Below are 13,133 nucleotides of genomic sequence, written 5' to 3'. Positions count from 1 at the left end.
TCTGTTTACCTATAACCCCTCTGTTTACATTTAACCCCTCTGTTTACCTATAACCCCTCTGTTTACATTTAACCCCTCTGTTTACCTATAACCCCTCTGTTTACCTTTAATCCCTCTGTTTACCTATAACCCCTCTGTTTACATTTAACCCCTCTGTTTGCCTTTAACCCATCTATTTACCTTTAACCCCTCTGTTTACCTATAACCCCTCTGTTTACATTTAACCCTCTGTTTACCTTTAATCCCTCTGTTTACCTTTAACCCCTCTGTTTACCTTCAACCCCTCTGTTTACCATTAATTCCTGTTTACCTTTAACCCTCTATTTACCTTTAACCCCAAGGTGAGGTACACCAGGTCAGAGATGGCTGACATGTTGTTGCTATGGAAATGGATAGCAATCAGGAACAACATTTCACCAAATGAACAAGCACTGGAGACTTCACTGAAAATGTACATTATCCTTCTTTTTGATTTCACACATAAAACAATGATACAATATTACTACCAAGAGCCTGAGGAAGAAGCTCAAGTTCTCATTGAGGCTTATTACTAGTGTACTAGTGTATTTAATACTGAATATTGAATACATATTACTAGTGTACTAGTGTATTGAATATTGAATACTGAATACGTATTACTAGTGTACTAGTGTATTGAATACTGAATATTGAATACTGAATACGTATTACTAGTGTACTAGTGTATTGAATACTGAATATTGAATACTGAATACGTATTACTAGTGTACTAGTGTATTGAATACTGAATATCAAATACTTATTACTAGTGTCCACGTATTGAATACTTATTACTAGTGTATTCAATACTGAATATTGAATACTTATTACTAATGTACTAGTGTATTGAATACTGAATATTGAATACTTATTACTAGTGTACACATATTGAATACTGAATACTTATTACTAGTGTACTGAATACTTATTACTAGTGTACAAATATTGAATACTGAATACTTATTACTAGTGTACTAGTGTATTGAATACTGAATATTGAATACGTATTACTAGTGTTCTAGTGTATTGAATACTGAATATTGAATACTTATTACTAGTGTACTAGTGTATTGAATACTGAATATTGAATACTTATTACTAGTGTATTGAATACTGAATATTGAATACTTATTACTAGTGTACTAGTGTATTGAATACTGAATATTGAATACTTATTACTAGTGTACACATATTGAATACTGAATATGCATTACTAGTGTACACATATTGAATACTGAATATTGAATACATATTACTAGTGTACACATATTGAATACTGAATATTGAATACTTATTACTAGTGTATTGAATACTGAATAGTGAATACTTATTACTAGTGTACATGTATTGAATACTGAATATTTATTACTAGTGAACACATATTGAATACTGAATATTGAATACTTATTACTAGTGTACTAGTGTATTGAATACTGAATATTGAATACTTATTACTAGTGTACATGTATTGAATACTGAATATTTATTACTAGTGTACACATATTTAATACTGAATATTGAATACTTATTACTAGTGTACTAGTGTATTGAATACTGAATATTGAATACTTATTACTAGTGTACTAAATACTGAATATTGAATACTTATTACTAGTGTATTGAATACTGAATATTGAATATTTATTACTAGTGTACACGTATTGAATACTGAATATCGAATACTAATTACTAGTGTACTAGTGTATTGAATTCTGAATATTGAATACTTATTACTAGTGTACTAAATACTGAATATTGAATACTTATTACTAGTGTACTAGTGTATTGAATACTGAATATTGAATATATATTACTAGTGTACACGTATTGAATACTGAATATCGAATACTAATTACTAGTATATTGAATACAGAATATTGAATACTTATTACTAGTGTACTAGTGTATTGAATACTGAATACTTATTACTAGCGTACATTGAATACTGAATATTGAATACTTATTACTAGTGTACACATACTGAATATGGAATACTTATTACTAGTGTACTGAATACTGAATATCGAATACTTATTACTAGTGTATTGAATACTGAATATCGAATACTAATTACTAGTGTACTAGTGTATTGAATTCTGAATATTGAATACTTATTACTAGTGTACTAAATACTGAATATTGAATACTTATTACTAGTGTACTAGTGTATTGAATACTGAATATTGAATATATATTACTAGTGTACACGTATTGAATACTGAATATCGAATACTAATTACTAGTATATTGAATACAGAATATTGAATACTTATTACTAGTGTACTAGTGTACTAGTGTATTGAATACTGAATACTTATTACTAGCGTACATTGAATACTGAATATTGAATACTTATTACTAGTGTACACATACTGAATATCGAATACTTATTACTAGTGTATTGAATACTGAATATCGAATACTTATTACTTGTGTATTGAATACTGAATATCGAATACTTATTACTAATGTACTAGTGTATTGAATACTGAATATTGAATACTTATTACTAGTGTATTGCATACTGAATATCGAATACTTATTACTAGTGTACACATATTGAATACTGAATATTGAATACTTATTACTAGTGTACAAATATTGAATACTGAATATTGAATACTTATTACTAGTGTACATGTATTGAATACTGAATATTTATTACTAGTGAACACATATTGAATACTGAATATTGAATACTTATTACTAGTGTACTAGTGTATTGAATACTGAATATTGAATACTTATTACTAGTGTACATATATTGAATACTGAATACTTATTACTAGTGTACTAGTGTATTGAATACTGAATATTGAATACTTATTACTAGTGTACTAGTGTATTGAATCCTGAATACGTATTACTAGTGTACACGTATTGAATACTGAATATTAAATACTTATTACTAGTGTACACATAGTGAATACTGAATATTGAATACTTATTACTAAAGTACATGTATTAAATACTGAATATGGAATACGTATTAATAGTGTATTGAATACTGAATATTGACTACTTACTACTAGTGTACACATATTGAATACTGAATATTGAATACTAATTACTAGTGTACTAGTGTATTGAACACTGAATATTGAATACTTATTACTAGTGTACTAGTGTATTGAATACTGAATATCGAATACTTATTACTAGAGTACACATATTGAATACTGAATATTGAATATGTATTACTAATGTACTAGTGTATTGAATACTGAATATTGGATACTTATTACTAGTGTACTAGTGTATTGAATACTGAATATCGAATACTTATTACTAGAGTACACATATTGAATACTGAATATTGAATATGTATTACTAATGTACTAGTGTATTGAATATTGAATACTTATTACTAGTGTACTAGTGTATTAAATACTGAATATTGAATACTTATTACTAGTGTACATGTATTCTACTTTTATCAACATTTCAGTACTGTAAATGAGGAAAACTATGCTTCTTGTGCATATGATAACTGTGATGTTGATATAAACGAATCTCATTATAAAATATGAAATGTAGTAACTTGTTATGGAAATACAATATGGAGTAACTCATTATGAAATACAATATGGAGTAACTGATACATGGGGAAGATTTATGCCAACACATTATTCAGCATAAGTAAATCAACACAGCACGTAAATATCCCCATTAACAGTATGCGGCACACATAACAGTCTTGAATGAAAATTACAAACAGCTTAAATCCTACAGCAGGTACTTACAGTTTAAATTCCTTCTCCATGTTTATGGACCATTTGATCCAATTAATTGCCACCTTTTCTTGGTCACCATTCCTGTAGACAGAAATATGATTAGTTGTTACATGAACAGTATCTCACAAACAATCATTTGGGTAGCAATAAAAAGACGTCTCATCTTACCCTAGTAAATACGGACAGGCTATCAGCATGCACAACCCAAGGGAGACAAATCTAGCACCGGCTTTACTTAACGGAGGGTGGGAAGTTATAAGTCTCAACAGAATCTTCATCTCTTCATCCGTAAATCTATTTTTAAAAAATCAACATAAAATCAAACTCTAATATATAGCTAAATGTACATGAACTGTATTTACAAGTTCATAGATACACAAATATATTTTCAACCCATGTTTTCATGTTATGTCATATGAGCCCTTTCTGTACATGTAAATCTGGTACATAAACAAGTATGTAGAATCTAACTTGGTACTGGATACATATATTACTTACTTGAAGGCTGCCATACTTTTTAGGGCGCAGTACAGCCGTATAAAAGCACTGGCTTTAATGGCCTGAGACTCGGAAATTGTACTTCCACCATCTGGAAGTATGGAAATCATTTGTTCCAGTAGACTTAGTCTCAGACTGTGAAGCTGGGTCACAGATGCGTCTCTCTTCAACTGAAATATTTTACCTTACATTTACCATGGATAGATTGTTATCTATACGACAAGAGCAATTGCATAATATATTACACATAAAAACTCATTTCAAAAATTCAAATCAAGAGATTTTAAAGAGAAATGTGGATTTGCTGCCAACACTGATGACTTCTATTTTATTCAGACAGAGAAATTTACATTTAATGATTGTCAACGAAAGGATTTTCAATATGTTAGCTGAACAACACCTGGTCTATCACATTTTTTAATCATTATATACGACTTTTATTCACCTTTTGCCCAACTTTGACATACTGGGCAAACCATTCCTTGACTTTGGTATCGTTGCCTAGCAACATTCCACTCACAAATCCCACAATGTCAGTGTTTGAGTCTTCCTGGAATCTGTCATTTCCTGATTGGGCATATACTTTGTTCATTTCTAAGGTCAAGGCCACAGCTAATCCTGGCATCTTACAATTCTCAACCTGCATTTAATAATTTGCTGCAATAATACACATTGCATGTATTCCATATCCACTCAATTTCATACAAACAATCAGGGCTGCATTCTCAAGATAGTAACAGTTAGTCTAGGGGCTAGGTATGGTGGCTGATTTGTGCCATTTTACAATTTGTTGTCTTTTCGTTATTTCGAGGCAAAAAGACAACAAAACAGTATTTAGCACCTTTACATCCCAAAATGATAATTAGCTACTTTTCGCCTCAAAATAACAAAAACACAACAAATTGTTAAATGGCACAAATCAGCCACCATACCTAGCCCCAATGCTAGCCACTACGATCTTGAACACAGCCCTATGGTGAACTTGTTTACAGGTTAATTAATACAAAGGAACCTACACAGAGTGCCCTGATGCTGTACATTTCCTTTGGGTTCATCCTGGCCAGTGCTAGGAGCACCTCTATCCTCCTCCGCCCTCCCACGGATTCCTCATCCTGCCTGTCACCCCCAGACACCAAACTGGTACAAACTGCTCAACCAGATAATGAGATCATTTATACAGGAATAAACAGCCACCCAAAAATACTAGTGGAATTACTGTACAGACAATTAGATAAATGTTCTTAAGAACAATATCTACTTTCAACTTGATCTAAACAAGATTTCATTTTATTCATTCCACATACAACTACCCCTGGGTTGTAAACAATGAAGACTCATACAAACAGCAAAATCAGAGGAATTAACATACCGTATACACTCGCATGTAAGTTGGTTTTATGGGGAGTAAACTTTTGACTCTGAAGTCAATGTTTGACTTAAATGCACACACTAAAACTGAAATTTTTTCAAGTCACACTACTTAAGAATTGTGACATTTGCCGGTGTTTTTAATGCATTAATGTCGGCTTATTTAGTAACAAATCACCATGACTGATTGTTTGAATAGCAAAATAACAATCCTGAATACAGACCACTGCAATGTTATTTGTGAAAATATATTTGATTCATTGTTTTTACATGTTGATTAAAGTCAACATACAGCATTTTTGATGTGAATGAGCCCAATTACTAGTAGAACAGTATATCGTGATTCTGCATTCCATTATTTATTATCATTGCATGGAACCAGTGCACTAAATATTCATTACATATTGAAATTTGCAATGTAGATATAATTAATCTTTCTTTCATTTACCTGTAATAATCATTTTAAATTGGGGCGCATGTCAATAAACAAATGCAGACTGTCGTATAATATGTCGTTGTCAAATGATTAAAGGGGCGTCTGCAGTGTGAGATCCCCATTACATATTGTAATTAAGCATCAGTAATCATTGATTATCCAATGACCAAAGAGATAGTTTGGACAATGAAAACCCCCAATGCTGAATAGTTTGGGCAGTGAGCATCTTGTAACTTAATTTCTATTACAGTGGAGCCTCGGTAATCCGGACGCCATTAATCCGGACGCTTCACCTTCCGGACGATTTTTCTAGGGAAAGGAATTTTTATACTTTATTTTGCATCATTAATCCGGAAATTCGCGTTCCGGATCCGGACGGTCACTTTTTACTACAAAACGTTAAAATGCATTGAAAATTGTACCGTTAATCCAGACGGTAATTTTGTTTAGGGAAGGTCTGTGTCGGACAATTTTAGTAAGGCGTAAATTATAAAGAAAACAAGCCAAACTGTCTAATTGAAGCGATTACCTGTACCCTGTCAACACCTCCCTCCAATTAGGTGGGGTGTGCTGATAAGTCCTTTAGATAGTACGTGCCGATCGAGACATTGTATTGCCAATTTTCACACACAAGATCTTTATTGCGTGTAGTGTTGAATTTTGTAAATAAATCTGTAGCATATTATTTCATAGTCTTGATCAATACCCTAATAGTATTAATAAATTAAACATCATGCCGTAATGATAATTTTTTAACTGCTACACATATCAGTTGTACCGATTCGTAAATTAATATCGGCTTATTCAAATCTAAAGAGTGTAGGTTATACTTCTAGATTCTGGATTTTATACTGTTAATTGGCGTGTCGAAATATACATGTATGTTCATGCACATGTAGTATAAGTTTTTAACGTTTAGAATGTCACGCATGTAGAATGTACCTGTGTACGATTGATTCTTGTTACGATGTTGTAGAGCTTTATTGCTTTCGAATTTTTAAACTCTGGGTAGAAGTGAGAAAATTACCATTTTAAGGAAAATGACAATTAAATTCTGTATGTACCTGTAATGTTAGTTTCAACCGAGTTTTGTTCCGTTATTATCGCATCATGAAAATAATAGGTGCGCGTGACTAGATCAAAGCAGTAGTAGGTCTTGATATTACGAGCTTAAATGATTTTGTTCTCCCGATATTGTCTTGGATAATTATAGAATAAGAAATATAAACTCTAGCAGATTGAATTTTGGTTAAAGAATGTTGTCAACTGACATGATAATCACGAAATTCTTATATCAACTTTGGACTATGAAGATTGTTTTAACCGACCGCCGAACCCGGGGCCGTGAATTGTGACAGATGGAAATTACCGGCCTCTTTAAGAAGTAAAAGTGTGATGAAATGTTTGAAGTGTAAATGATTATGTTAGATACTAATGATTTATTTACTTATAGTTACATAAAGTGCTTCATTATTTGTTTTAGTGCATACGGTACACAGTTTTGTATATTTATTTGTAGGGATCATATGTATGTATAATGTAAGCACAGGCAAATACACTGAACATGTACATTAAATTCTAGTGCTTTGAAATACATGTAAATGTTAACATTATCATAATTTATTTACTAATGCAAATGGTTAAATCCAATGATAAAATGTGTTTAATTCACTTTGCATCAATAAAGTAGACACATATCGGTTACTTATGCAAAGCTAGAAAATATGCGATTCAATTATCTGGACGCTTCATTTATCCGGACGATTTTGCTGGGAACGAAAGTGTCCGAATTAACGAGGCTCCACTGTATAGGTAACCAATTTTGAGTGGTAAAATCATAATAGTTTCAATCACCTTTATAAAGAGATAATAAAATGAATAAACCCTGAGAAATTGTTCCCTCACTCATCCAACTCTTGCTAGAAAATAGGTATTGAGTAGACGCCAGGCAATCTGATAAAAAAAATTCTATCCGACTTATAAGAGAGTCAATGTGAAATTACTAAACATTTCCCTGACAAACGGGTCCACGTATTGCACGCGGATTTCATACGAGTACATATGGTAACATCTGCTGCCCGATCCTATCTCTGAAAGTATCTTCTATATATCATATATATGTATGTGAATAAAATACTGTTCAAATCAAAATAAAGCTGAAAAAACACATTTAAAATGAAGATTTTTTTTCCAAACATGGTGAAAATATTACATGCTGATTTTTATATGATGAATGAAGTGTGTACAAATTTTCAGAAAATTCCATGAACTAAATTCTCGGAACATGCCCAGCCAAAATCACGTCTAAAGACTGACAAACAAGCTAACTCCAACGAAAATTTGTCCCCCCCCCCCCTAAACTTATATATTTTACAATAATTTCTCATACCAAGATTTCCACATATTTAGGATTTCTACAATACATGTATTTCTTTAGAAAGCTATATGTAATAACCTTCTTTATAGCAGTCAGGAGAATTGGCCACGAGTCGACACAACATCCAACCACCATTAGGGACATGAAGCAGAGTTTCTGCCACTTCTGTAATCGGCAAAAGGGCAGGCAACTCTGCCTGGGCTATACAGAGTACATCGGACACCTCCTCCAGATATACCAGGCTCTCAAACAACTCCGAACTCTTCTGGTAAAATTCAGTTTTTGACTCTCTGATCTGCAAATTCATAAAGGCAATGCTTCAATATTACAAAGGCAAAACCAAAAACCAACTTCAAAACTAATGGTACATATATCTGATTTACATCAACATTGAATGAACAGATTATCCACAGTGCCCATTAGACAACATACTGGAGTGGAGCTAAGTATATTGGGTAATATTTGCTTCAGGAGTACTTAGTGCATTTTTCTCTGAAGAATAATTTGAAATCTTGGAGCATTATTTTTGGCACATTTTCATTTAACAATTAAGTGTATCATTTATGAGATTAGAAATTTTGGTGCTTCGATTTTTGGCGAATTTTCCTCATCCGCCAAAAAGGAGCCCACATTTCCAGTGGGCTAAAATTACTCGATACATGGAACCAATCTGATATACGGTATGTTAAATTGCTCTTGGTCTAAAGAAAACAGCAAGTATTTTCTGCAGTTAAATGTCTGCAACGAGATAAACTGTGAGGTAATTTTTGCTAATACACATTTACTCACTTTCACAATACCTAAAGTTACAGATAAACATGATAAAGTCATCAAGGACAAGCAGGTATATAGCAAAGGGAAGTAAACTACATGTAGCAAGATATCTGATCTGGTATGTATGGAACTGAAATAGCTGTATACGTATACTGTACATACTGCTGGGGAACGGTAATGTGTTACATCTATAGCAAACATGGAGGATGATTGGTAGTACACATGATGCAGGCAGACATAAAAAAAACTGTGATATATAGTTGCTTTAAAAAATCTCTTGATTTCTGTTGCTGAAAAAATTTCACCATAAACATATATGGCAGATGAAACAATAGTACCAAAAATGGAACATCATACACCCATCGGACAGTGATGACAAAATTTCAGTGCAATATCTGTATCCATTAGGAAGGTCCAGGAAACTATTTGACCTACTCTTAGCCCTAAAGTAGGTGACGGTGCACCAATTAAGCTGAAATGCAAATTGAATTTGTATTTCTCTGAGAGGAAAGTTGTGACTACATTTCAGGGCAATACCTGTATGCATAAGGAAAATGTCTGGAAAACTGTTTGGCTTACTTTTAGTTATAAAGTAGGTCACGGTGCACCAATGCAGCTGAAATGCAAACTGAACTTGTATTTCTCCGAGGGGAAACTCATGACTAAATTTTTGGGCAATAACTGTATCTATAACGAAAAAAGACCAGAAAACTATTTGACCTACTTTTAGCTCTCCAATAAGTCACAATGCACAATCCAGCTGAAATGCAAACTGGCTCCTATGCTTCTTCAGAGAGAAATTGTGACAAAATTTCAATGATGTACATGCATCCGTTCCGAAAAAAAGTCCAGAAAACATGACCTCGAACAAAAGTATAGCACCATAACATATTAATATGTCCCGTCTAACGACAAACATATAAAAAAAAAATGGAAAGAAAGGATTTCTAGTACTTATTCTCCTGTACTACATGAATAAAGCAATACAAAGTAATTTGCCACATTGCCTCCAGGCTAATTGGTAGTTGTCTGTGTCCTTTCTATAATAAAACAATTACAAAGGAAAGTAACTGATCATGATCATAACTGTAATACATGTAATGATTGTAACTGTAATTATCTTAACTGTAATACTTGTAACTGTAATACCTGTAACTGTAATACCTGTAACTGTAATACCTGTAACTGTAATACCTGTAATGATTGTAACTGTAATATCTGTAACTGTAATACCTGTAACTGTAATACCTGTAATACTTGTAACTGTAATACCTGTAATGTCTGTAACTGCAATACCTGTAACTGTAATACCTGTATTACCTGTAACTGTAATACCTGTTACTGTAATACCTGTAATGTCTGTAACTGCAATACCTGTAATGACTGTAACTGTAATGATTGTAACTGTAATACTGTAATGATTGTAACAGTAATGATTGTAACTGTAATACATGTAATGATTATAAATGTAATTATCTTAACTGTAATACCTGTAACTGTAATACCTGTAATGCCTGTAACTGCAATACCTGTAATGATTGTAACTGATACCTGTAATGATTGTAACTGTAATGATTGTAACTGTAATACTGTAATGATTGTAACAGTAATGATTGTAACTGTAATACATGTAATGATTGTAACCGTAATTATCTTAAATGTAATATCTGTAACTGTAATACCTGTAATGTCTGTAACTGCAATACCTGTAATGACTGTAACTGTAATGATTGTAACTGTAATACTGTAATGATTGTAACAGTAATGATTGTAACTGTAATACATGTAATGATTATAAATGTAATTATCTTAACTGTAATACTTGTAACTGTAATACCTGTAATGTCTGTAACTGCAATACCTGTAATGATTGTAACAGTAATGATTGTAACTGTAATACATGTAATGATTATAAATGTAATTATCTTAACTGTAATATCTGTAACTGTAATACCTGTAATGTCTGTAACTGCAATACCTGTAATGATTGTAACTGTAATGATTGTAACTGTAATACATGTAATGATTGTAACTGTAATTATCTTAACTGTAATTCCTGTAACTGTAATACCTGTAACTGTAATGCCTGTAACTGTAATACCTGTAACTGTAATACCTGTAATGATTGTAACTGTAATACATGTAATGATTGTAACCGTAATTATCTTAACTGTAATACCTGTAATTGCAATACCTGTAACTGTAATACCTGTATTACCTGTAATTGCAATACCTGTAACTGTAATACCTGTATTACCTGTAACTGTAATACCTGTGATACCTGTTACTGTAATACCTGTAATGCCTGTAACTGCAATACCTGTAATGATTGTAACTGTAATGATTGTAACTGTAATACCTATAATGATTGATTGATTCTTTTGCTGTTTTGTGCCACACTCAACAATTTTTCAGTTATCTGGTGGTGCCCAGTTTTTATTGGTGGAAGAGAGAACCCAGTTACAATGTACCTTGGAAGAGACCACCGACCTTCCGAAAGTAAACTGCAAAACTTTCTCACTTATCAGCGCAAGCGGGATTCGAACCCGCGCCGACCAGAGGTGAGAGGCCATGTTATTTTGAGCGCGATGCTCTAACCACTCGGCCACGGAGGCCTCCCCGATACCTGTAATGATTGTAATTGTAGTTCCTGTAATGATTGTAACTGTAATACCTGAGATGAGACAAACAAGAGTTCACTCAGTAGAAGCCTCAGTCTCCTAGGTGGGTCACTCCTCTCAAACTCCAGAGCCACTCCACTCTGTAACTGAGATATCAGGATACTCTCAGACTGATTTCCTCCCAGCTTTGTCCTGCAAATATAAAATACTGATTTCTAAAATAAACAAACTCAGCCTTTCAAGGCTCAACACTAACTTGACAGTAGACGGCAGCTCAGGCCCACCAAAACAGGAAGGCCGACCCAATGTTCTGTACTTACATTTATGATTGATTGAATATCGTTTGTTCCTTTCGAGAATTTTTCACTCATATGCAGACGTCACCAATACTGGTGAAGGTCTTCAAATTTGGGCCTATGCTCGGCGCTTACAGCCCTTGAGCAGTGAGGGTTCTTTAGCGTGCCACACCTAGTGCGACACTGGACATCCGTTTTCAAAGTCATCTCTGAGGACCCGTGACATTCACACCTGATGCCAAGCCTTTGGTGATGGATCTGTCACTGCCTATTTTAACGACTTAGGTCTGTCGCAGCCGGAATTTGAAACCCGACCTTCCACATGTGGGACGAACACTCTACCTCTTGACCACTGCTGCGGTTGTACATGCACTTGCATTTAATGGACTGTTGGTCCACTTACATTTCATGTCAAACACTGCCACTTATCAAGCTTCATTGAATTGATCCGGGTTAGAATAGGTCCTCAGTACCCTTTGCTTGTCATAAGAGGCAACTAAATGGGGCGGCCCTTCAGATGAGACCGCAAAAACCGAGGTCCCATGTCACAGCAGGTGTGGCATGATAAATAACCCTCCCTGCTCAAAGGCCATAAACGCTGAGCATAGGCCTACATTGTACAGCCCTTCACCGGCATATGAGTGAAATAATCTCAAGAGGGATGTTAAACAATATCCAATCAATCGATTGTATAAAAAAAAAAATAATAACTTTTTAAGTTAACTGTTTCCTTCATGTTAAAAGTATTTTTATCAACATTTTTTCTACATGGTGCATGGTATGTCATTATCTTAGTGACAACATACCACTTTACTTTTACATATTCTTTTAACATATGGGGTGTGTTTTAAACCCATGCTCTGAATTTTTTTTTTAAGATAAAATTTTACATATGAAACAGCCATGACAGCAATGGATGAAAGCTTATTTAACATCTAATTCACCTCAATGACTAAAACTCAACTGCAAACAGCACATACAGAGTAATTTTCAGCATAAGCTGTAATTTTA

At 33.3% G+C, this 13,133-nt stretch overlaps 1 protein-coding gene across 1 annotated transcript in view; it reads right to left on the bottom strand.

The window, feature by feature from the left end:
- Positions 1 to 13,133, bottom strand: part of LOC125657217 (integrator complex subunit 2-like) — a 34,271-nt gene that overhangs the window by 14,657 nt on the left and 6,481 nt on the right. The window contains exons 2-9 of the mRNA XM_048887896.2: positions 11,880 to 12,018; positions 8,510 to 8,726; positions 5,267 to 5,397; positions 4,696 to 4,890; positions 4,251 to 4,420; positions 3,921 to 4,046; positions 3,762 to 3,833; positions 329 to 443 (exon numbers count right to left, since the gene is read on the bottom strand). Coding sequence (XP_048743853.2) covers positions 329 to 443; positions 3,762 to 3,833; positions 3,921 to 4,046; positions 4,251 to 4,420; positions 4,696 to 4,890; positions 5,267 to 5,397; positions 8,510 to 8,726; positions 11,880 to 12,018 — 1,165 coding nt within the window. The remainder of the gene's footprint in view (positions 1 to 328; positions 444 to 3,761; positions 3,834 to 3,920; positions 4,047 to 4,250; positions 4,421 to 4,695; positions 4,891 to 5,266; positions 5,398 to 8,509; positions 8,727 to 11,879; positions 12,019 to 13,133) is intronic.

This window comes from Ostrea edulis, chromosome 1, assembly GCF_947568905.1.
Source record: "Ostrea edulis chromosome 1, xbOstEdul1.1, whole genome shotgun sequence".
Lineage (NCBI taxonomy): Eukaryota > Metazoa > Mollusca > Bivalvia > Ostreida > Ostreidae > Ostrea > Ostrea edulis.
The sequence above is the reverse complement of the archived record's forward strand: the minus strand, read 5'-3'. Positions and strand labels throughout refer to the sequence as shown.